Source organism: Capra hircus, chromosome 20, assembly GCF_001704415.2.
Source record: "Capra hircus breed San Clemente chromosome 20, ASM170441v1, whole genome shotgun sequence".
NCBI classification, from domain to species: domain Eukaryota; kingdom Metazoa; phylum Chordata; class Mammalia; order Artiodactyla; family Bovidae; genus Capra; species Capra hircus.
In genome coordinates this window covers 24294596-24316669 of record NC_030827.1, presented here as the reverse complement: position 1 = coordinate 24316669, position 22074 = coordinate 24294596, and the positions used below count along the sequence as shown (strand labels likewise).

At 42.5% G+C, this 22074-nt stretch overlaps 1 protein-coding gene across 1 annotated transcript in view; it reads right to left on the bottom strand.

Annotated features, from left to right (window-relative positions):
- Positions 1-22074, bottom strand: part of LOC102185312 (chondroitin sulfate proteoglycan 4) — a 72620-nt gene that overhangs the window by 10471 nt on the left and 40075 nt on the right. Inside the window, exons 7-8 of the mRNA XM_018065745.1 lie at positions 21694-21825; positions 12015-12187 (exon numbers count right to left, since the gene is read on the bottom strand). Of these exons, the coding sequence (XP_017921234.1) occupies positions 12015-12187; positions 21694-21825 (305 nt within the window). The remainder of the gene's footprint in view (positions 1-12014; positions 12188-21693; positions 21826-22074) is intronic.

Sequence of the window (22074 nt, the reverse complement as noted above, 5' to 3'; positions counted from 1 at the left end):
TGAGGTTGTATTCCTCTCCGAATGGATGGATATGTGGCTCCAGATCCTAGACCTTCTCAGAGTAGTGCTTTTACTGGAAGGGACACTAGGATAACACCCTTTGGATCTCTGAGATCAAAACATCCTGGATCTCATATCCTTGATTCCTACTGAACCACAAAGAAAAACATTTATCATAGTCTAGAGAGACAGATTTGGCTCTAAGAAGGCTAGGGATTCTATTGGGTTTTGTGTGATGGGCTAAAGTTTACAGCTGAGAGGCTCCTGAGATGCTCAGAGAAGTTGGAATTTCAGTAACTCCTCTCCCTCCCTGCAGTGTCAGGACTAGCTGGGAGCAGCGCAGGGGCCAGAAGCCAGATGTCCAGGCTTATAGATAAGAGCTCTTTCTTTAGAGCCACATTACTGGCAACTTTTTGCCCCCAACTACTTGAACCATTAACCTTCTTCCTCCAAGAAGGAAAAGGATGTTCATTAATATAAAAATGGAAGCACAGGAATGTAGTAACATTTGAGCCCTGGATTGATCAGCCGCGCTGAGCCTTAGTTACTCAGCTGTGTCTGACTCTGCAACCCCATGGACTATAGCTCACCAGGCTCCTCTGTCCATGGGATTTCCCAGATAAGAATACTGGAGTGGGGTGCCATTACCTTCTCCAGAGGATCTTCCTGACCCAGGGATCTCCTGTGTCTTCTGCATTGGCAGGCAGATTCTTTACACTGAGCCACCCGGGAAGCCAGATTGATCAGACCCAAAGTCAAATATAAATATTACCAACTGCCAGCTCTGTGGAGAAGGTAATGGCACCCCACTCCAGTACTCTTGCCTGGAAAATCCCATGGACGGAGGAGCCTGGTAGGCTGCAGTCTATGGGGTCGCTAAGAGTCGGACACGACTGAGTGACTTCACTTTCACTTTTCACTTTCATGCATTGGAGAAGGAAATGGCAACCCACTCCAGTGTCCTTGCCTGGAGAATCCCAGGGACGGGGGAGCCTGGTGGGCAGCCGTCTATGGGGTCTCAAAGACTCGGACACGACTGAAACGACTTAGCAGCAGCAGCAGCAGCAGCAGCCAGCTCTGTGGCTTTTATGCAAGTTATTTAATCTCACTGAGCCTCCATTTACGCATTAAAATACAGAATTGTATCTGATTTGCAGATATGCATTTGACCTAATTGGTCTTTTGCCATATCAATGTTCAAAATGGTAGGCTTTGGGCATTTCTAGGGCTTGCAAGAAAGGATCTAAGCCCTAACTAAACAATTCCTTACAGATGGAAGGCTATATTCATTTTTTATAGTGAATCATGGCATGAGAATATTAAGCAATCAGAAAGTTCTAAAATATGCCTAATAAAATGAATATTTTCCCATAAAACAAAGGAAATTGTAGGCTGGAATTTTGGCACATATTTTGGAAGCTTACTTTCAGTTGCTTTGTAAATAAGTATTAGCTCACCATTCTATGGGCTTCCCAGGTGGGGTCAGTGGTAAAGATTGAACCTGCTGATGCGGAAAACACAGGAGACAAGGGTTCAGTCCTGAGTTGGGAGGATCCCCTGGAGGAGGAAATGTCAAGCCACCCCAGAATTCTTGCCTGGAGAATCCCATGGACAGAGGATCTTGGTGGGCTACCGTCCATAGAGTTGCTAAGAGTCGGACACAACTGAAGAGATTTAGCGTGCAAGCATGCACCATTCTACACTTGGTGATTCAGTAAATATTTGTTTAACAAACAGATACACTACTTACAAAGTGTTTTACGAAACTTAATTATAAAGTGTACATTTACATCATGAAGCAGTAGAAATAAGGCAATACAAGACATCTTACCCATTTATTTAATAAAAACACATTGACAGTAACTAACCTTAATTGTGTCCTAAATATATGCCAGGCATTCTGTTTGGCACATATGTAACTCACTTTATTTTTGTTTTAGGAGGGATTGTTATATTCATTTGACAGATTTAAAAAAAACAACAACTGAGGCTCAGAAAATTTAAATAATTCACTAGCCAACAGGTGTAAGAACTCAGTTTTTAATTTAGTCCTGTGTGACTCCAGAGTTCATTGTACCTATGTGTGGAAAGCTCAGTGTGTGCTAAGTCACTTCGGTCATGTTCAACTCTTTGCGACCCCATGGACTGAAGCCCAGCAGGCTCCTCTGTACATGGGAGTCTCCAGGCAAGGATACTGGAGTGGGTTGCCATTTCTCCCTCCAGGGGATCTTCCTGACTCAGGGATCAAACCCTATCTCTTACCTCTCCTGCATTGTCAGGTGGGTTCTTTACCACTAGTACCACCTGGGAAGCCCAGAAAACTCAGTGGCACTATAGTAAGCCAGAAATTCACAAGTTAGGCTCTCTCAGTTCAATTCAGTTCAGTTGCTCAGTCGTGTCCGACTCTTTGTGACCCCATGAATTGCAGCACGCCAGGCCTCCCGGTCCATCACCAACTCCTGGAGTTCACTCAGACTCACGTCCATTGAGTCAGTGATGCCATCCAGCCATCTCATCCTCTGTCATCCCCTTCTCCTCCTGCCCCCAATCAGCATCAGAGTCTTTTCCAGTGAGGAATTCAGGAATGTGGAAAGTGAATGGGTAGGTATGATTAGGGCAGACAAGTGCCATTTTGGTCTGGCCTGTCTAGGACACAGTCAGTAATCTCACCCAAAAAATCTCTATCTTGGGCAGATATTTGTAAGGAAAGGAAACTATAGGAATCCAAACAGTTCAAAAAGATAAAATTTCCAAGGTTCCATGTAGGTTAATAAAGAGTCCTAAAGGCTACGACTGGGAAAACAACAAGCTCCTGTGCTCCTGAAGGATAATCTCAGAGAAATGACTCCTTTCTGTGTGCCCTTTCTTATTTCCACCAGGACTGGGACCACCATGTCTGCAGTCACTATTAGCCAGAGCTTGTAAGGATTCAAAGAAATAGCTCCACATACTGTATCTATTACAAACAGCAAGTTAAGGGAAGGTTGTACTCATTTTCTTTACTGCTGCCATTGTAGATAAGGTAGGTTTTCTTACAGGACGCTGAGGGAAAGAGAATAGGGCTGAAAGGGAAGGAGCTCCACCTGGCTCCAGACTGAGGGCAATTTCTGTCCAAAAGTACATGTGGTCAGGACTGAGTGTTGGAGAATAAAATCGTCAAACTTGGCCAAAGGGCAGGGCTAGAAAGTTCCGGATTACGTGTTCATTCTTGGAGTCTTTCTAAATATAGCTCCCCATGATCCTGATAAGAAAATCAGAACATGAGTTCTTTACACCGATCTTTCCCTCTCTCTGTACTTAGTCGTTCAGTCGTGTCTGACTCTTTGCAACCCCATGGACTGTATCCCTCCAGGCTCCTCTGTCCATGGGGATTCTCCAGGCAAAAATACTGGAGTGGGTTGCCATGCCCTCCTCCAGGGGATCCTCTCAGCCCAGGGATCGAACCCAGCTCTCACGCATTGCTGGAGGATCCCTTACCGTCTGAGCCATCAGGGAAGCCTGATCTTCCCCACAGTGGATACTAAAAGTTGACTGTAGCTTTGATAGTCCCACTGGAGGAGAGAGTAACCAAATTATCTCAGGGTCAGCTGGGTGAAGAGGCAGGGAGAAGGAGGGACATGCAGGCCACTCACATGATTCTCCATAACATGATGGCTTTGCCAAAAGGCATGTTTCTAGATAGGATGATGATTGGCCAGAAGGAGCAAGGGAAAGAGACTGGCCAAAAAATCTGTATCTTGGACAGATATTTGTAAGGAAAGGAGACTATAGGCATCCAAACAGTTCAAAAAGATAAAATCTCCGAGGTTCCACGTAGGTTAATAAAAAGTCCTAAAGGCTAAGAGTGGGAAAACAACAAGATCCTGTGCTCCTGAAGGATGATCTCAGAGAAATGACTCCTTTTTGTGAGCCCTTTCTTGTTTCCACCAGGACTGGGACCACCATGCCTGCAGAGAACAGCTGGGCACAGAGGGTTCAAAGGTTCCCAGAAGAGGTCAGAAGTCTGGGGCAGCTCAGGATGAACCAGCTTAGAGGGTGCCCAGGTATCAGGCACGCATAAGTCCCAGGCATGACTCTCCTTAGTGGAAATAGATAGAGGAGGCATTTTAGGAAACTTAAGTTCCTGAACAGTGATATCTGGAAATCTCCAGCTAGAAATGGGGAACTGAAAACCAGGCCCAAACAATTATCCATGCTCCTCCATACTTTACATAAAAATATTACAACAAAAAGCTCTTCATGGGAGCCAAGCAATATATCCATCTACAGCCCTACCTGACAGAGAGGTCCAAATCCACATTTATATGGAAGCAGACTTGCTGCCAGACCAGAGTTCTTTTTTTCTGGAGAAGGGAATGGCTACCCACTCCAGTATTCGCACCTGGAGAATTCTTTGGACAGAGGAGCCTAATAGGCTACAGTCCATGGGGTCGCAAAGAGTTGGACACACTTGAGTGACTAACACTTTCAGACGCAGATTTGGGCTTCCCAGATGGCACTTGTGGTAAGGAACCCACCTAGCAATGCAGGAGATGTAAGAGACTTGGGTTCAATCCCTGGGTTGGGAAGATCCTCTGGAGAAGGGCATGGCAACCCACTCCAGTATTCGTGCCTGGGAAATCCCATGGACAAAGGAGCCTGGTGGGCTACGGTCCATGGGGTTGCAAAGAGTCAGACACGGCTGAAGTGACTTAGCACACACGCACAGACATAGATTCTCATGGGCCTTATACCATTACAAGCATGGAGTCCTTTAATCAAACTACCAAGTGAGATCATATGGGACCCCCAGCTTTTACTCTGTATGAGCATACTAGGCTAAAAACACCCATCAAAAATATCAGGTCCAAATCTCTCGAACCTGTGAATGTTACCTTCTATGGCAAAGACTTTGCAGATGTAAGTCAATCTTCCTAAGATGGGAAGGGTATCCTGGATTATTCAGGTGGGCTCGAACTGCAATCACATAAATAAGAGGGATGTGGAGGGCTACAAGATACAGACAGAAGAGAAGGCAATGTGACCACGAAGACAGAAATTAGAGAGATGCGGCCACATGCCAGGAAAGCCTGGCAGCCACCGGAAGCAGGAAGACAGGAGAGGAAGAAGTTCTCCCCTAGTGCCTCCAGAGAGAGCATAGCCCTGCCAATGCCTTGATTTCAGTCCAGTGAAATGGAGTTCCAACTTCTGACCTCCAGAACTATGAGACAGTAAATTGCTGCTGTTTTAAGCCACCAAGTCTGAGGTCATTTATTACAGCAGCTTTAGGAAGTTAATAAAAGGAGAAAGGCTCAACCATGCTTACTGAAATGGGAATTAGTTCTCTCTGCTTTTTTAGTTATTCAAAGCCAGCTTCAAGTTTGGACAATGAATAGGTGGCTAGATGACAATGCAATACAATCATTTCCATGCATGCAAAAATATGCTACCACATAATTCAGTGAACTGCAAGGGCCAAATCAAAATTGCTAAAACAAGAAACTGGAAAGTGTTCAAAATGTCTACTGAGTCTAGTTGCCATTAGGCTTGTCACTGAAGAGACCCCAAGAAAGCAGGGGTCAGGGTGGGGCAAGAGCGATCACTAACACAAAGAAGCTTATCCTTCCCTGCTCAGAAAATAAAAGAGCCAAAGTTTAACCATCCCATTGCACTCCCCATTAAGTTGTAATAAATTAGCTTCTCTCCTATGGGAAATGCGTTCACAATTTCTTAAAATGTACACACTGATTTCAGAGTCTAGAACAGGTTATTAGACAAAACTCATAACCCAGAATCGATTGTATCATTTTCTAAATGTGGTCCTGGAATCCTGTATCTGTGCTGAAGCAGCAGGCAGAGACGAAGATGGATGATCTACCCATAACAGCATAATGGCTGAAACACAATTACTGGGCTTTATGGAAAAGAAAAAAGGCCAGGCGTCATAAACCTCAAAACCAGAACACTTTGCTTTTTAATGATTCCAAATTATCTAAACAAGCACTGGAATGAAAATCACTCAATTAGCCTTGTGCTCTACTAGTAAGAGAATTCTTTAGAGAATTCATTTCTTACTTTTTTGCACATTCTTTGAAATGAACAATAATTTCTCTACATTTGTAAAAAGGTTTTATTTCATTTTAAAATTTGATGATTCACCTTTTCTGTGTATTTGTATGTTTAATTCTTTTCTGTGGTTTATCTATTCCCTCTTGGGCAACTGTAAAATTAGGCAGGTGAAAAACAAGAATGTTACCTGTTTATCTTGGTAGGTTGATATGGTATGGTTTGAAAATCATTAATGTCTTCCAGGATAAGAAAGTATTTTGAGCTATTAACTAACAAATGTTTTCCCCACAATTACTCTTCCAAAGGATGATATTAAGCAAGAAATGTCTTGATTTCTTTCATGAGCTGTAACCATCCAGAGCCATTAATTTAAATGGTCATTTTTGTTTATCCATCAAAAGCCAGACAGGGTATAGGTTTTACATGCAAATGATACAGTGTTTCTGCCTCCCCAAGCTGAGTGTTAGAGAGCTGGAAAGAATTTAGTCCTTTAAGGTAAAGGTGTGAAAAAAGACTCAACCACCACCTGTCTGAAGCCCTCTCCCCATTGGACCCTTAGCAGGTTATGGGCTAGAACCAACTCTTGAAATTAGAAAAAACTAATCTAAAAAGTCAAAAAGCAACTGAAGCCATTGTATTACATGAACATGGCTGAACAGCTCTGAGCTCCTTTTATAATGAAAATTGTTTCCTCTGTAATATCTCTTCTCACCAACCAGATTAAAGATAACTAATCAAAGCACACAATAAGTGTTCAATTAAGGTCCTTGTTCAGTAATTTCAGAGAAAAGGTTTTAACCATTGTTGCTACCTCCAAAACCTATCCCACCCTCTTTTTTACTTTTTCTGGAGCTGCTGGGGAGGAAACTGAACCATCATAAAATGGCTGAGAATTTGACCAAGGTCCTGTATGTCAGAGGCCATGAAACTATTGATTTTATGAAAGAATTCATAATCCATTTGCATGTGAAGAAGAAGACAGGACCTGAAAAGAGGAAAGTCAGGGAGGTAAGTAATAAGTTTCTTTCTCTTCCCAAGTCACAAATCAAAATGTGCATTTTTGAACACACAAGCTAAACAGAATTGGAACGCCTTCACCTAAACACCAATTGCACTGAATTTGTTGATGATGCTCTACTCTTTTTCAGTATTAATTTTCTTTGTTTTGATGTCAGGACCTTTTTTATTTTTATATATTTTTTTAGCTTTTTATTTTATATTGGAGTATAACTGATTAACGATGTTGTGATAGCTTCAGGGGGACAGCAAAGGGACTCCGCCATACATACCTCAATATTAATGTTTTGCTTTAATGGTTCCTAATTTTATTTTTACAAAAAGCATGTGTTATATGAAAACTCAAAAAACCCACACACACTGAAAGAGCCAGAGTTAGCATTTGGGTTTGTATTCTTGCAGAGTTTCCTCTACAGATTCTCCTTTCCTCCACAGTACGGATGCTCTTTGTGACTAAAGAAGAGGAAAGGGAGTTGGGGTATTTTGATGAAATTTATTTACAGAAGCTTAGAAGCTTAGCCAAACACACCCTGCAAAACACACCAGGTTTGCTCAGCCGCTCCCAGCTGCTCTGGTGAGGCCTTTCACCGGGTCCTCCTTGCCCTGACCCTCCGGGGTGGGATCCTTGGCGCTGCCCCAGCCTCAGGCCTCAGTCTGCCTCCAGCCTGTGCTCAGCCCCAGGATGCAGTCCTGCTGGATCCAGATATGAAGCCCCTGACACGGTCCCCAGCCTCCTCTTCTTGTCATTGCAGGGAAATGTGTTCCAGAACACCAGGGACTCTTCCACAAAGGGAATCAGTGAGTGGGTGACAAGATGAAGCAAACGCCACTTTCCTCTAATGGCCTCATTCCCATTCATGGAATCATCACAGCCCATTAGGGGAGATGCAGCAGCAAATTCCAGTGTCCCAGAAAATGGCCTGCCCCAGGAAATTAGTCCTTTGGCTACGAGAGGAAAGGAACCTCTCGCATTTTTCAAGGACAAAAAGATAATCACAACAGCCTTAGCTACTATTTATTTAGCATCTGCTACATGGGGCAGTGTGCTAAACATTTCGTATTTACTTTCTTGTGTTAATTCATTACAAACTCTAAGAGGAAATTATGGACTAGCAGATAAGCATGACCTTTAGTCGAGACCCTGAGTTCCAATCCTGACTCTGACACTTGTTAACTGTGTAGCTGCAGGCAAGTGGCTTAACTTCCCTGTGCTTTAGGATCCCAGCCTGCAAAGCAATATAATGAGTAATATAAAAGAAATCTGTGAAAGTGCTGCACTCAATATGTCAGCAAATTTGGAAAACTCAGCAGTGGCCACAGGACTAGAAAAGTTCAGTTTTCATTCCAACCCCAAAGAAGGGCAATGCCAAAGAATGTTCAAACTACCACACAATTGTGCTCATTTCACATGCTAGGAAGTAATGCTCCAAATCCTTCAAGCTAGGCTTCAGCAGTATGGGAACCAAGAATTTCCAGATATACAAGCTGGGTTTAGAAAAGGCACAAGAACCAGAGATCAAATTGCCAACACTTGTGGGATCATGGGGAAAGCAAGGGAATTCCAGAAAAACATCTACTTCTTCATTGACTATGCTAAAGCCTTTAACTGTGTGGATCACAGCAGACCGTGGAAAACTCTTAAAGACATGAGAGTACCAGACCTCCTGACCTGCCTCCTGAGAAACCACATGTGGGTCAAGAAGCAACAGTTAGAACTGGACATGGAACAACGGACTGGTTCAAAATTGGAAAAGGAGGATGTCAAGGCCGTACGTTGCCACCCTGCTTATTTAACTTCTATGCAGAGTACATCATACCAAATGCCGGGCTGGATAAATCACAAGCTGGAATCAAGATTGCCAGGAGAAATATCAACAACTTCAGATATGCATGTGATACCATTCTTATGGCAGAAAATGAAGAGGAACTAAAGAGCTTCTTGAAGAGGGTGAAAGAGGAGAGTGAAAAAGCTGGCTTGAAACTCAACATTCAAAAAACCTAAGTCAAGGCAGACAGTCCCATCACTTCATGGCAAATAGATGGGGGGAAAGGGGAAGCAGTGACAGATTTTATTTTCTTGAGCTCCAAAATCACTGCGGACAGTGACTGCAGTCTCGAAATTAAAAGACGTTTGTTCCTCCGATCAATAGCTATGACAAGATAGCATATTAAAAAGCAGAGACTTCACTTTGCAGACAAAGGTCCATCTAGTCAAAGCTATGGTTTTTCCAGTAGTCACATACGGATGTGAGAGTTAGACCATAAAGAAAGCTGAGTGCCAAAGAATTGATGCTTTCAAATTGTGGTGCTGGAGAAGACTCTTGAGAGTCCCTTGGACAGCAAGGAGACCAAACCAGTCAATCCTAAAGGAACTCAACACTGAATATTCATTCGAAGGATTGTTGCTGAAGCTGAAACTCTAATACTTTGTTTGGGCACCTGATGCAAAGAGCCAACTCACTGGAAAAGACTCTGATTCTGGGAAAGATTGCCGGCAAAAGGAGAAGGGAGAGACAGAGAATGAGATGGTTAGATAGCATCACTGACTCAATGGACATGAATTTAAGCACACTCTGGGAGACAGTAAAGGTTAGGGAGGCCTGGTGTGCTGCAGCCGCAAAGAGGGGTTGTAAAGAGTCAGACAAGACTGAGCAACTGCACAACAACACAATTCAGCAGAAAGCTGAGAAAGTTCCATTCTAACGGCATTCCAGGACACAGGGAATGTTCAAAATGGTTTCAACTGTCATTACTACTATTTCCTCCCATTTTACAGATGAGGAAACTAATGATTAAAAGATACATTATAACTCGCAGAGTTAATCTAGGTCTTCCCACTTCAGAGGTCAAGGCACTGTCTTCAGTCATAAGTGGTCAGTAGTGGCTCAAGGAGCAGCAAGAAGGCACCCGATTCCTACATGATATGCTCTGTCCCCACTCCTACACCAAAGACTGGGAGTATGGGCTGCTGTGCTGAATTCCCACAGACTCTAAATGTATCTTAGATGCTGTTTTGGGGAGATAGGAATCATCCCACTCGGGAGTTACCTGCATAAAGACCTGATGCCTTGTACACAACAGAAGGGGCTCCCCTTTGTCCTCTGATTCAAAGCACTGGGCAAGGCCACACTGGCATGTTGGATGCATGCTCTGGAGAGGAAACGGCTGTGTGGAGAAGAGGGATGTTCTCCCGGTCCATTCAAGGAGAACACACCTTTCTCTCTTACCACACCTGACTTGTGATGTTGCCCAGGCTGTGCTTCCCTGGAGCCTCCCCCTGCCCCAACGAGGACCACCAGCTGGATCTAACACCCCTCATCCCCAACACCACTGTGCAGGCACTTTCCAGCCATGAGCCCCACAGTAACACATCACCCACAGACTAATAACTGCCATTGATGATACAAACAGCTGCCACTGAGAATACATTTTCCTGATACTCCCCTTTTGATTCATAAAGTAGAAAAAATAAAACCTTAAATAACTGATTTTTAATCAATCAAGACTTTTTCTGCCCTACTAGTTGGCCTTCTGGGCTTCCCTGGGGGCTCAGACGGTAAAGAATCTGCCTCAATGCAGGAGATCTGGATTTGATCCCTGGGAAGATCCCCAGGAAAAGGGAACAGCAACCCATTCCAGTATTCTTGCCTGGAAAATTCCATGGACAGAGGAGCCTGGTGGGCTTCAGTCCATGCGGTTGCAAAAAAGTTGGACATGACTGAGCATGCACGCACTCCAATCTAAATTATTATATATTTGCAATGAAAAATAGCGGAAATTAAAGCTTGAAATGATCACCATCAAAAAATAATTTTTTAAAGAACTAGGGCTAGAGTCAAGGCATCTTAATATGACTGTCATCAGTTTTGCTAGTATTCAAAATACTAGCCAAAAAAAAAAAAAAAAAAAAACTGGGCAAGTTTTGATGCCTTTGGGCTCATTAAAAGCTCCCCCTCACAATGTAGTTTTCATCCTTAATTCCTTTTTCCCTTCCTCCAGAGTGCACCTGTGAACTAGAGAATTTATACTTCCTCTTTTCAGTGTCCCTTTCAGAACTTCTGCTAACCTTATGATCTGTTCCCTTCACTGCATCCTAGACAAAGGCAATTGCAAAGCAAAAGCTAAATTCAATTCTGCTACATCACACTGGAGAAAAATGGCTCAGCGGTTAAAGGCAGACTTGTGGTTCACTCTGGCTATTTCCTCTAAACTTGACAAAGCTTTTTTATTCCTTAGTCATGTAAAGCTATAGCCAGATCAGCTACCATATCCCTGTACCCATTGTTTAAGAATGGAAAAAGAAAGTTGAATTGACGTGCTATAGTTATATTCAAGAAGACAATTTGGAAACAAAGATTTTTAGAAAATGAAATCACACATAAGCAGTCAGATTCCTAGGGTGCAAAAGTAAAAAAAAAAAAAAAATCAAATGACTTGAAGGCTTATACATTTAAATAAAAAGGCACGTACGTAGATGCTGGTGGTGATAAAGTATCAGTGAAGTTGGAAACAGATGGCTCTGGGTGCAGATTAAACACACACACACACTTTATACACATACATATTTACATGCATACATACAACTGTAATATGCGAAATTATGTATATCATTTCATATATCAAGCATAAATGTACACAGACATATCCTTCAGGATTTACTCTTGCAACTCTGCTTTGGGTTCCCTTTTAAATTCATCTTTAGTGATAACAGGATCCCCTCTTACTTATTAGACACAAGGTTTGAATTTGCTTGGTGTTTTCTGCAGTTGTGTTTTACCCTGTGTTCACCACAAAGTGTCCAGTTTCAAGAGCGGCACAGCTGGAATGAGTAACTGCCTGGGCAAAGGGGCACCTCTGCTTGACTCTAACAGGATGAGGATGAGCGGCGAGGGGCCCGCTTTGCACAGATACCGAGCCCTGTCCAGCTGCACAACTACATCAGGACTCACCAGATTCTGCGTAAACACGGAAACGTCCTCTGTGCTGTTGTCAGAATTGACACATAGCAGCCTCCCGAGTCTAGGGGAACGTATGACAGTAAAGGTTATAGCTCTGTTTCCTTCACTGTCCACGTCATTGGTCACGGCTCTCAGGTCACGAGATGAAAGGGGCTTCACGGAACCTAAGTGAAGATTAAAACATGCATGTAAAGCATATGAAGACTATGGTTAATGACTTTTAAAGACCCCTGGGAACTGGAAAACACGTAGTTACGTACAGGAGACTGGCTAACTTTAACTTGAAGTTGGGCTCTGAGGAGCTAGTGATCCATGAGGCATCTGTTTGTGGATGTGCTTTGCTACTGGTGCTGGAGCTGAAGAGGAAAATCCCACGAAAAGACCCCCTCTGCCTCCACAGTCCTGTGTGTCTAACTGATCCCAAGAGAAAGAAGGCATTGCCAGGTGAGTGGCACCCAGCTCAGCTCTGGGCACAGGAAGGGAGAGTTGATGTTGTGCACGGAGAGAACAGGAGACAGCCCCCTCCCCGGGAGGACAGGCCCATCTTGGCCTGAAGGCAGCTGCAGGTGCTCCATGGAGTGTCCATCTGTGGACCCCTGAGGGAGAGCCTGGCTCTGGGACAAATGTGAGAGGTCTCCAGAGGACCCCCACACATGCATGCTACATGGATAACATGGGGAGGGAAGAGCCTGTGTAGATATCATGGGAAGAAGAACCAGTGTGAGTGGTCAGTGTGCTAATGTGACCTCATTGATAATCAATGGCCAGAGAGACTGGGGGACATGCAGGTTAGAGCAGTGCTTGTCACATGCTCTGTACTGAAGGATCAGTGTTTCCCCCCAAATCCACTGTGGGTCAATAATTTTATAAAACACAATAAAACACCGCAATAATTTCAAATTGCTATAAAATTTTCCAAACACCTCCTTTCACTTTCCATTCTTATCACTGCACAGACCAGAAGGTCCATGGACCACAGCTTGAGGAATACAGGGCTGAAGTACATATCCCTTCACTTTGCACGGGATTAAGGAGTAATCCCAACCTGACAGGATGGCAGATCTGAGAGAGATTTATGCAGTTCCCCTGGCCCAGAATTTCATCTTCTCTCTTCTGTTTTAGCCCTAGCTAAAGGGCCTTAGCATCAGGTCTTGCACAGGGACCTTGCATTAGCTCTTGGAGTAGGCACTCGATAAATTGTTTAAGCCTCCTAAGTGGCATCCACTGTGCTTTCATTACTCAATGATAATAGCCCTGGAGAGTGAGGGCCACCAACTGCAGTATTTAAACCATGTTAGATGCTTAAAGGCAGGACCTTGACTATAGCTAATACACGGGGAAAACCAGCTTTCAGTAAGACTTTCAAACATGCAAGGAATGTTCTGAGCCTTGAATTAACTAAGGTTCCCTTTAAAATAGCAGACAACAAAACCAAAAATAAACAAAATTTCCTCCACTCAGCAAAGGAAACCGTCAACAAGATGAAAAGGAAACCTGTGGAATGGGAGAAAATACTTGCAAACCATATATCTGATAGAGGGTTAATATCCAAAATATACAAAGATCTAAAACAACTTAGTAGAAAAATTCCCAAATAACCCAATTTTAAAATGGGCAAATGACTTAAATAGACATTTTTCCCAAGAAGACTTACAAATAGGCAACAGGTACATGGAAAGGTGTTCACCAGTGCTAACCATCAGGGAAATTCAAGTCAAAACCACAATAAGATATCACCTCACACCTGTCAGGATGCCCATTAACAAAAAGACATGAAGTAACAAATGCTAGTGAGGGACGTGGAGTAAAGAGAACAGAACCCTTCGTGCACTGTTGATGGGAATGTAAATTGATGCAGTCACCATGGAAAACAGAAGAGTTTCCTTAAGAAATTAAAAGTAGAACTACCATATGATCCAGAAATCCCACCTCTGGGTATACATTCAAAAGAAACAAATTCATTATCTCAAAGGAAAATCTGTACTCCCACGTTTATTGCAGCATCATTCAAAATAGTCAAGGTATAGAGACAAATTAAATGTCAATCAGTGGATGAACAGATCAAAAAAATGTTGTAAAATGTGATATATATACACATACATACATATATATACACACACACACACATATATATACACACACGTACACTGTGCTGTGCTTAGTTGCTCAGTCGTGTCCGACTCTTTGCGACCTTATGGACTGTAGCCCACCAGGCTCCTCTGTCCATGGGGAATCTCCAGGCAAGAATACTGGAGTAGGTTGCCACGCTTTCCTCCAGGGGATCTTCTCAACCCAAGGATTCAACCCAGGTCTCCCACATTGCAAGTGGCTTCTTTATCATCTGAGTCACCAGGGAAGCCCAGTTATAATTTGTATGCCCTGCCTAATTTGAAAAGTTAATCTTTAACTCAATTACTTTAAAATAGGAGGACCTATCTGAGTCACTAAGGAAGCCCAAGAACACTGGAGTGGGTAGCCTATCCCTTCTCCAGGGGATCTTCCCAACCCAGGACTCAAACCTGGGTCTTTTGCATTGCAGGAAGATTCTTTACCAACTGAGCTACACAGTGAACACACACACACACACACACACACACACACACACACACACACACACACACACTGGAATAGTAGTTAGCCTTAAAAAAGAAGGAAATCCTGTCATTTGCAACAACATGGATGAAGCTAGAGGGCATTAGGCTGATGTGAAACAAGTGAAACAAGAGAAACAAGCAAGACAAGGACAAATACTGAATGGTATCACTTACATGTGGAATTTTTTAAAAGTCAAACTCAGAAACAGAGATTGGAAAGTGGTTGCCAGGGGCTGGGGGTGAAAGAAACGGGGAGAGTTTGGTAAAAGGGTACAAACTTTCAGTTGTAAGATAAATAAGGTCTGAAGATCTAATGTACAGCATGGTGACTATAGTAAATAACACTTCATTGTATAATTGATATTTGCTAAGGGAGTAAAAGTGAAAAGAAAGAAGTAAACATAGGAAGAGATGAATGTATTCATTAGCTTGATTTGGGGAGGATCTTTTCACAGTGTACACAAATATCAAATCACATTATATATTTCAGATATCTTACAATTTTTGTCAATTATACCTTTATAAAGCTACCAAAAAAAAGTCTAAAATAAGATAAAATAAAACAAGAAAAGATAAACATAATAAAGTAAAATAAAATATCTGAGCTCTGGGGATAGGCACTAGGCCCTGGGGCTTCTGAGAGGAGGCAGAAGTACCTGGAAATATCAGCCTCAGGAACACAGTTCTGACTCTTGGGCAGAGTCAGAACTGCCTTGGCACACACACACAAAAGTATGCTTTAATTGGCTCCTGTATTTCTATAGTTCTTGCTGCTGAAAGTCACTGCTACCTTTTAGCTTCTGGAACTGGGGACCCAGGCAATGAGGTCATCCCAGGGAAGCCAAGAAAAATTATTCTGTATATTCAGTCAGCGTTACATGAAGTCATAGCTGAGGCCCATTCTCTGTTACCTGTTGAGCAAGGATCCCCCCTCCTGTCAGGTGGATTATATCTCTTGTGTGCAGCCTCTGGGCACCCCAACATCCAGCTTCTTCTCATCTTCAATTTTTCATTGGAACTTTTAACACTGTGCTTTCTTAATTATTTCCTTAATGAAATCAGACTCATCTTTTCATTTATTCCTTCACCTCAAGGATTATCTTTGGCAGGTGAAGGGGGCGTTGGTGGGAGGGCTCTTTAAAAAAATCATTTTAATTATCTTTAGTTGAAGCATGTGGCATCTAGTTCCCTGACCAGGGATTGAACCTGAGCCTCCTGCACTGGAAAGGCAGAGTCTTAGCCTCTGGACCACCAGAGAGGTTAATTTCCTAAAGTCTTTTTGGGTAGAGGGCCCACCAGAGATGCCCTAGGTCAAGAGTACTTCTCGCTCAGCCAGGGTATATTAATCCCTCATTCTCTTGTCCAGCTTCCTAACCCAGGAGGATGTCCAGTTCCTAGTCAGCAGTCACCCAGAGCATGCTCAGTCAGCAAGACTAGCTGGCTCCCTGCTGCAAATGCCTGATAAGCATCTCTGACTACGCAGCCCAATTCACCAAGAGCCAAACATCACTTCCCCCCAACCCCATCTTCTTTCATCCAAGCATTGATATTTTCATCAGTTAGCTTCAAGCACTTAATTTGGGAAAGATTTCACTTAAGTCCCACCTAAAGTTATACTGGAGCAGGAAATGGCAACCCACTCCAGTGTTCTTGCCTGGAGAATCCCAGGGATGGGGGGGCCTGGTGGGCTGCCGTCTATGGGGTTGCAGAGTCGGACATGACTGAAGCGACTTAGCAGCAGCAGCAGCAGCAGCAGCAAAGTTATATTCTATAGAAGAACTGCCCTACCAGGAGTGTGGTAATAAAAGGGCACTGTAACCATATCTGTTTGGCAAGCTCCCACCCTATATGTACCTCACGGCAATTTCAAAAGCAAGTTGGCACGTTGAAGACTCTAAGTCTTGCAGTAAAGATATCTTCTTACCCTTCTTTTAAGTACAGCAATTCTCAAACATACTCATATCCTATTATGTTTGCTTCGTGAAAAACAACCACCACCATAGCAGCATGAGTTTCATGGCCACTGGGCTAGGAGGTCTTGCACATTCCTTCAACAGACATTATCAGGTGCCTCGTACGTGACAAGCCCTCTAATGAGGAATGGAGATATACCAGGAAACAGCACAGACCCAGTCCTGCCTTTTCATTTAGATGTCATGATAACTCCTAAGATGTATGTATTTTTTTTCCTCCTCGCTAAGAAGGGATGATAAGGTTATGCAACTTGTCTAATGGTCAAACGTAGATCTCACTGACTCTGAAGTCAGTATTATTAGAAAGCTGGAACTCACTATATTGCCTATATCATACTATTCAGTTGGCCAAAATGTTCATTTCGGTTTTTCTATAAGATGCTACAACCAAAATGAACTTTTTGCCAATCCAATACTTTGAGCTCAGTTAAAATGACCCCTGAGTTAGGAAATGTGATGAATGATTCAGGAAATCTGATAGAGGCAGCTCTCCACCTTCCAGACACAGCCTGCCTCCTCCCTGGGCTTTGCCTCAGCATCATGCTGTCCTCACTGGTAACCTCTCCCTCTCTGTTCCCACCATCACAATGCTGCTCACTCTGCAAGGGCAGCTTCAGACCCATCTGGCCAACAAGATCTCCCTCCCCATTGTTGCCTATGGGAAATTTTCCTCCCCCAAACTCAAGGAGCTCACCCAGGCTGCACCCTCACTGGACACTTAGGATAATATATTTTGCATGATTACTATACTCCTGAGTATAAGTCTCTTTTTTCCCTAACGAGTAAGTCTTTAATTTTTCCCTTGAGGATTGACAGTCTTTTCTTAAAGTTCTTGGTTATCTCCCGCTAAGTCTTACAATATTCAATTCAGTGTTTCAAGACCATCTGACTAAAAGACTTTATAAATCTCTGCTCCAAACCCTTTAGCAACATGCTGTGACTTCCTTCTGCTTTCTTCTCTCCCTCAATTCCCATCATGCAGGACAGATGGCCCATTGGTGAGACATGATTCCCTCCATAGCATAACCAAACCCCAAGGGGACTGAAGACACACAGTTTGCTATGAATATCCTTCACTGCTCAGTTATTTAACTCTAGGTCTGTGCAAGCTTATATTCCAGACCAGTTTGACAAAACTCTCAAGGTCAACCCCCACCTCTACACTCTTTGTAAAAGAGCCAGGTACAGCTCTGGCTCTTAGGTCCTAGAAAGACTAGGACCTAAGGCCACAGTATGTTCCAACATGCTATAACTAAATATAAACACATTCAGTGGTGGCATTCAAGGTGAAAAATTGGTTACAAAATTCCTTTCTGGGGAACAAATTTTCCTGAAAGAAATAGAATATATGTATAAGCATACACACACATATACATGTACGTGTATTTGGCGTGCTGCGATTCATGGGGTCGCAGAGAGTGGAACACGACTGAGAAACTGAACTGAAGTGAACTTAATTGATACTTATATACAAAATAATAATGAAAATATACATTAAATTTACTTTCTTAGTTGACAACCAAAAAGTCTGTTTAGAACTACAGCTCTTCCTACTTTAAAATAATTGAGTTAAAGATCGACTTTTCAAATTTGGCAGGGCATACAAATTATAACCGGGCTTTCCAGGTGACTCAGTGGTAAAAAATCCGCCTGCAATGCAGAAGATGCTGGTTTGATCCCTGGGTCAGGAAGATCCTTGGAGAAGGAAATGGCAACCCACTCCAGTATTCTTGCCCGGAGAATCTCATGGACAGAGAAGCCTGGCAGGCTACAGTCCATGGGGTCACAAAATAGTCGGATATGACTTAGCAACTAAACAGTAACAACAACACAAATTATAACTAACCTTCAAACATTCACTCAGTAAGTATTTTTATAATTATTTTGGCTTACCCTACAAATTCTCACAAGTTTCAAGCCAGGGCCGCTTTTTAAGGCAGTATACAAAGGAGGCAGAACAGCATGGCCCAAGTCTGCTGGGCTGATGATGAAAAGCCAATTGGTATGAGCTCAGTGGGAGTGATTGAAAAAAAAAATTGACTAACGCTGGGCTATATAATATTTTAATAATCCAAGAAAGTAAAACACACAAAATTTCCACATAAGCACTGCTGCTTATTAAATTGCTCTGCACCACTTCAGTTTGTGCGTATCAATCCATCAATAACATTAAGAAGCAGACAGAATAAGCAGCCACCATGATGGTCTTATTCTAAGGGAGCTGATATTCTAACATAGAGGCAGTCCTGGAACAGAGGCACATACAGAAAGAACAGATACTGTGATCTGAGCACACGCTTTGGGGGTCGTGTCAGCCCTTGATCTCGAGGCTTATGATTCCTATCAGTCACCTGACTTTGAACCCGCCCACGTCTCAGTTACTTATGTGCCAAATAAAGATGATCAAAACTTGCTTTTAAACACATTATTTTGTTTAAATCTTTATAACAACCCAGTTCAGTAGATTAAAAAGATACAAAACACTATAAAAATCCAGATGTCAATAGTATCTATTGATACCATCCTATAATAGAAATAGATTTTCTCCTACTATAGTTCTATGAAGTCCATAGCTCTATAAAAAGGAATAAACTGTCTCCAATATTTCAGGACACATAGGTCAACTCGAGTCTGATAAGAGCTACAGTAGCTGACAGCTGACACCTGGAGCCAAACCAGAGGTGGGACACAGAGAGTCCCCCTATCTCCTTCCCCTGCCAAAGGGCTAGCTAACAGATGAAGGAGGCAGAGGTCACTCAAGGCCTGCTCCCAGCAGGATCTGATATGGTGGAGGCGGGTCCCAAGGGAAGATGAGTCAGGCATCTGTCATCATCACCCCTGTAGCATTACACAGCATCAGGGACCAATATCCTCGGGAGGCTGCGGCAGAGCCAGGCTGAGCAAGACTCAACTATGCCTCTGGAGAGAGGATGAGGCCATGTGGTCTTCAGAATCACAGCCCACATCCAGGAATTCTGATGCAGAACAGAGGGGTCACTGCTACTTGGGGACATTAGGGTAAGAAGAATGCCAAGAACAACTGGACCAAGGGACCCATAATGTCCATCCCATCTCTAAAATCTATGACTCCCTCGTTCTCATTCCACACCCACCCAAGCTCAAATCAAATGTAAGAATCAACTGATGGAAATGTACACGAAAATTCATCTTCCTTCTTACTGACCAGGGGCTGGAGTTGGATATAAGTCATGGTCTGGGGATAGAGAATGACAGAGAACCAAGAATAACAGACCTAACAGGCTAGGGGGAGCTGGAAAAAGAAACAGCTCACTTTGGGATCTGAGGATAATGTACAAGTTCTGGTGGAGGGTTCTTAGATACAGGATGCAGGGAGGCCAGAGTAGGGCAGGTGCAATGCCTGTCGGAAAGGGAAAGGGGAGGGTTACTCAGGGCTGTGTCCATGGTTACTCTATGTTTTGCAGAGTTCCACAAGGGTGACAAGAGATACTTTAACATGTTTTTCTTGCTAAATTAATAGTCAGTAAAACAGGTGCCAGAAACTCGAAACTTTCTAAGCTGTAGTGGCTATAACTCCCCTTGAATCTGTCTTCAATCACAAACCAGAGTTTAGCCAGAATAGATGAAAGGTATTTAATCTTTTGCAGCAACAAGATTTATTCTAAGTTTAGACCCTCTTTTTAATAGATGGCTGTATTTTTTTCCCAAAATATTAGGGTGTAGTAGCTCGCTTATTTTTTAAAACAACAAATGGCACTCTAATTGCCTTGAAAAACGATAGAAGCATTGCACTTTTCAGAGAAAAATTATGGACTATAAAAAGGTTTTAGAAGAGAAGAATCCAGGTTAACATCTCTTCAGTTAAATTTTGATAAAGATTCTTTTTGTGAGCTCAAAGGCTTAAGGCACCTAAAAATTTCAAAAATTTTCCTTAAAATTCTTGTTTTTTTTGAAAGTTATGAACAGTGATTTTTCTCTAGGTTTTTATTTAGAGGTATGTAAGCTTTGTCTAGTTCCTGGTTGCACAATCAAGTTATATCATTTCTTTAAGCCACAAATTCTGCCAACTTGCTGTGAATATACCACCTATTTCACACAGATATAAGGATTAAAAGACTAGTACACCACTAGCCCCATGATCTCAGTCCTGGTTGTACTTCAGGACCACCTGAAACTTAAAACAAAATGGTGGCCAGCACCTAGTCCAAAGAGTCCCATTCAGTTGGTGAGGCTGAGACACTGGTATTTTTTAAAGCTTTGCAGTGGTTGAGAATGACTGGCTAGAGTAACCATGGAGTGACCATATTATTAAAATGATCAATGTCTATATTTTACTGATAACATTGCTGTTGTTGTTCAGTCGCCAATTCACATCTGACTCTTTGCAATCCACTGGACTGCAGCATTACTGATAATGTATATCAGTTAAACAAGTTATAATACACAGGGTTTTTTTAAACTGTAATGTAAAATTTTATTATTTTCTGTGCAATCTACCTCAGTGCTTTTGGAAAGAAATAACAAGTTTAAAAATTTTTTTCTTCCTCTTTTATTACCCTTGCCATTGGGTAAAACCTTGTTCTATCCTTGCAGTGAGGGTTTTGAGTCAGAGATGCTCACTTATATCTCTCCATCTCAGCCAGGCTGAAATGCTTGGCAAAAACCAGTTCAAAGGCTGTAGGGCCTCAAAGCAAGAACTGCTGGTCCCCTGATACACAAGGTTTTTTATATTCAAAACCAGAAAACCCCAAGATCCAGGTAGTCATGATAGAAGCTCTCCTGCTTCTTTAAGGACCCTAAGGCTAGTGCAGGAAAGCAGTGTACACGGACTACAAAGATTCCTTCCCCCACTGCCCATCACCAGCATGCCCTCTTCTGAGGAACAGGAAAGAGGAGGGACAGGGGTGGGGGATACCCAGCCTTACTTCTGTTAAATTCCTGCAAAGACACAATCCTTTTTAGGACTTTGTAACTGTTGTTGAAGTCACTCTATAGTAAAAGATAATACTTTATACTATGCAGGTAGAACTTTCTGTATTTAGAAAGATATTATATTAAGTTATATTTCAATTTATTAATTGAAAAACACTTAAACTCAAACACTCAATGAAGTTAAAATCTTACCTGGGAAGATGCTCAGTCCTCTGTTTACTTCCAAGCTAATGATCAGAGCTCGAGCTGTGATGCTAAAAATTTGTCGTGGTGCAAAGTTCAAACCATCAGTAACCTGAAAATTAAAGCCTCCTGACATTGCTCCTTCAAGAGAAGAAATTACACTGATCAGTCTGGTCATTTTGCAAAAGCCACCCACTTTCACCTTCTCTCCCACCTGATCTCCCTGCAAAGCTACTCCTATCAATTTGAGAGTTAGTTAATACGGTAACCAAGCTCACCAAATCAAATACTGTCAAAACATGAAATGAAAAGAATACCAAAAAGGTCTACAATGCATATTCCCACCTCATCCTCTCCTGAAAGTAATAAAAGAAAGCAAAGATATCACCT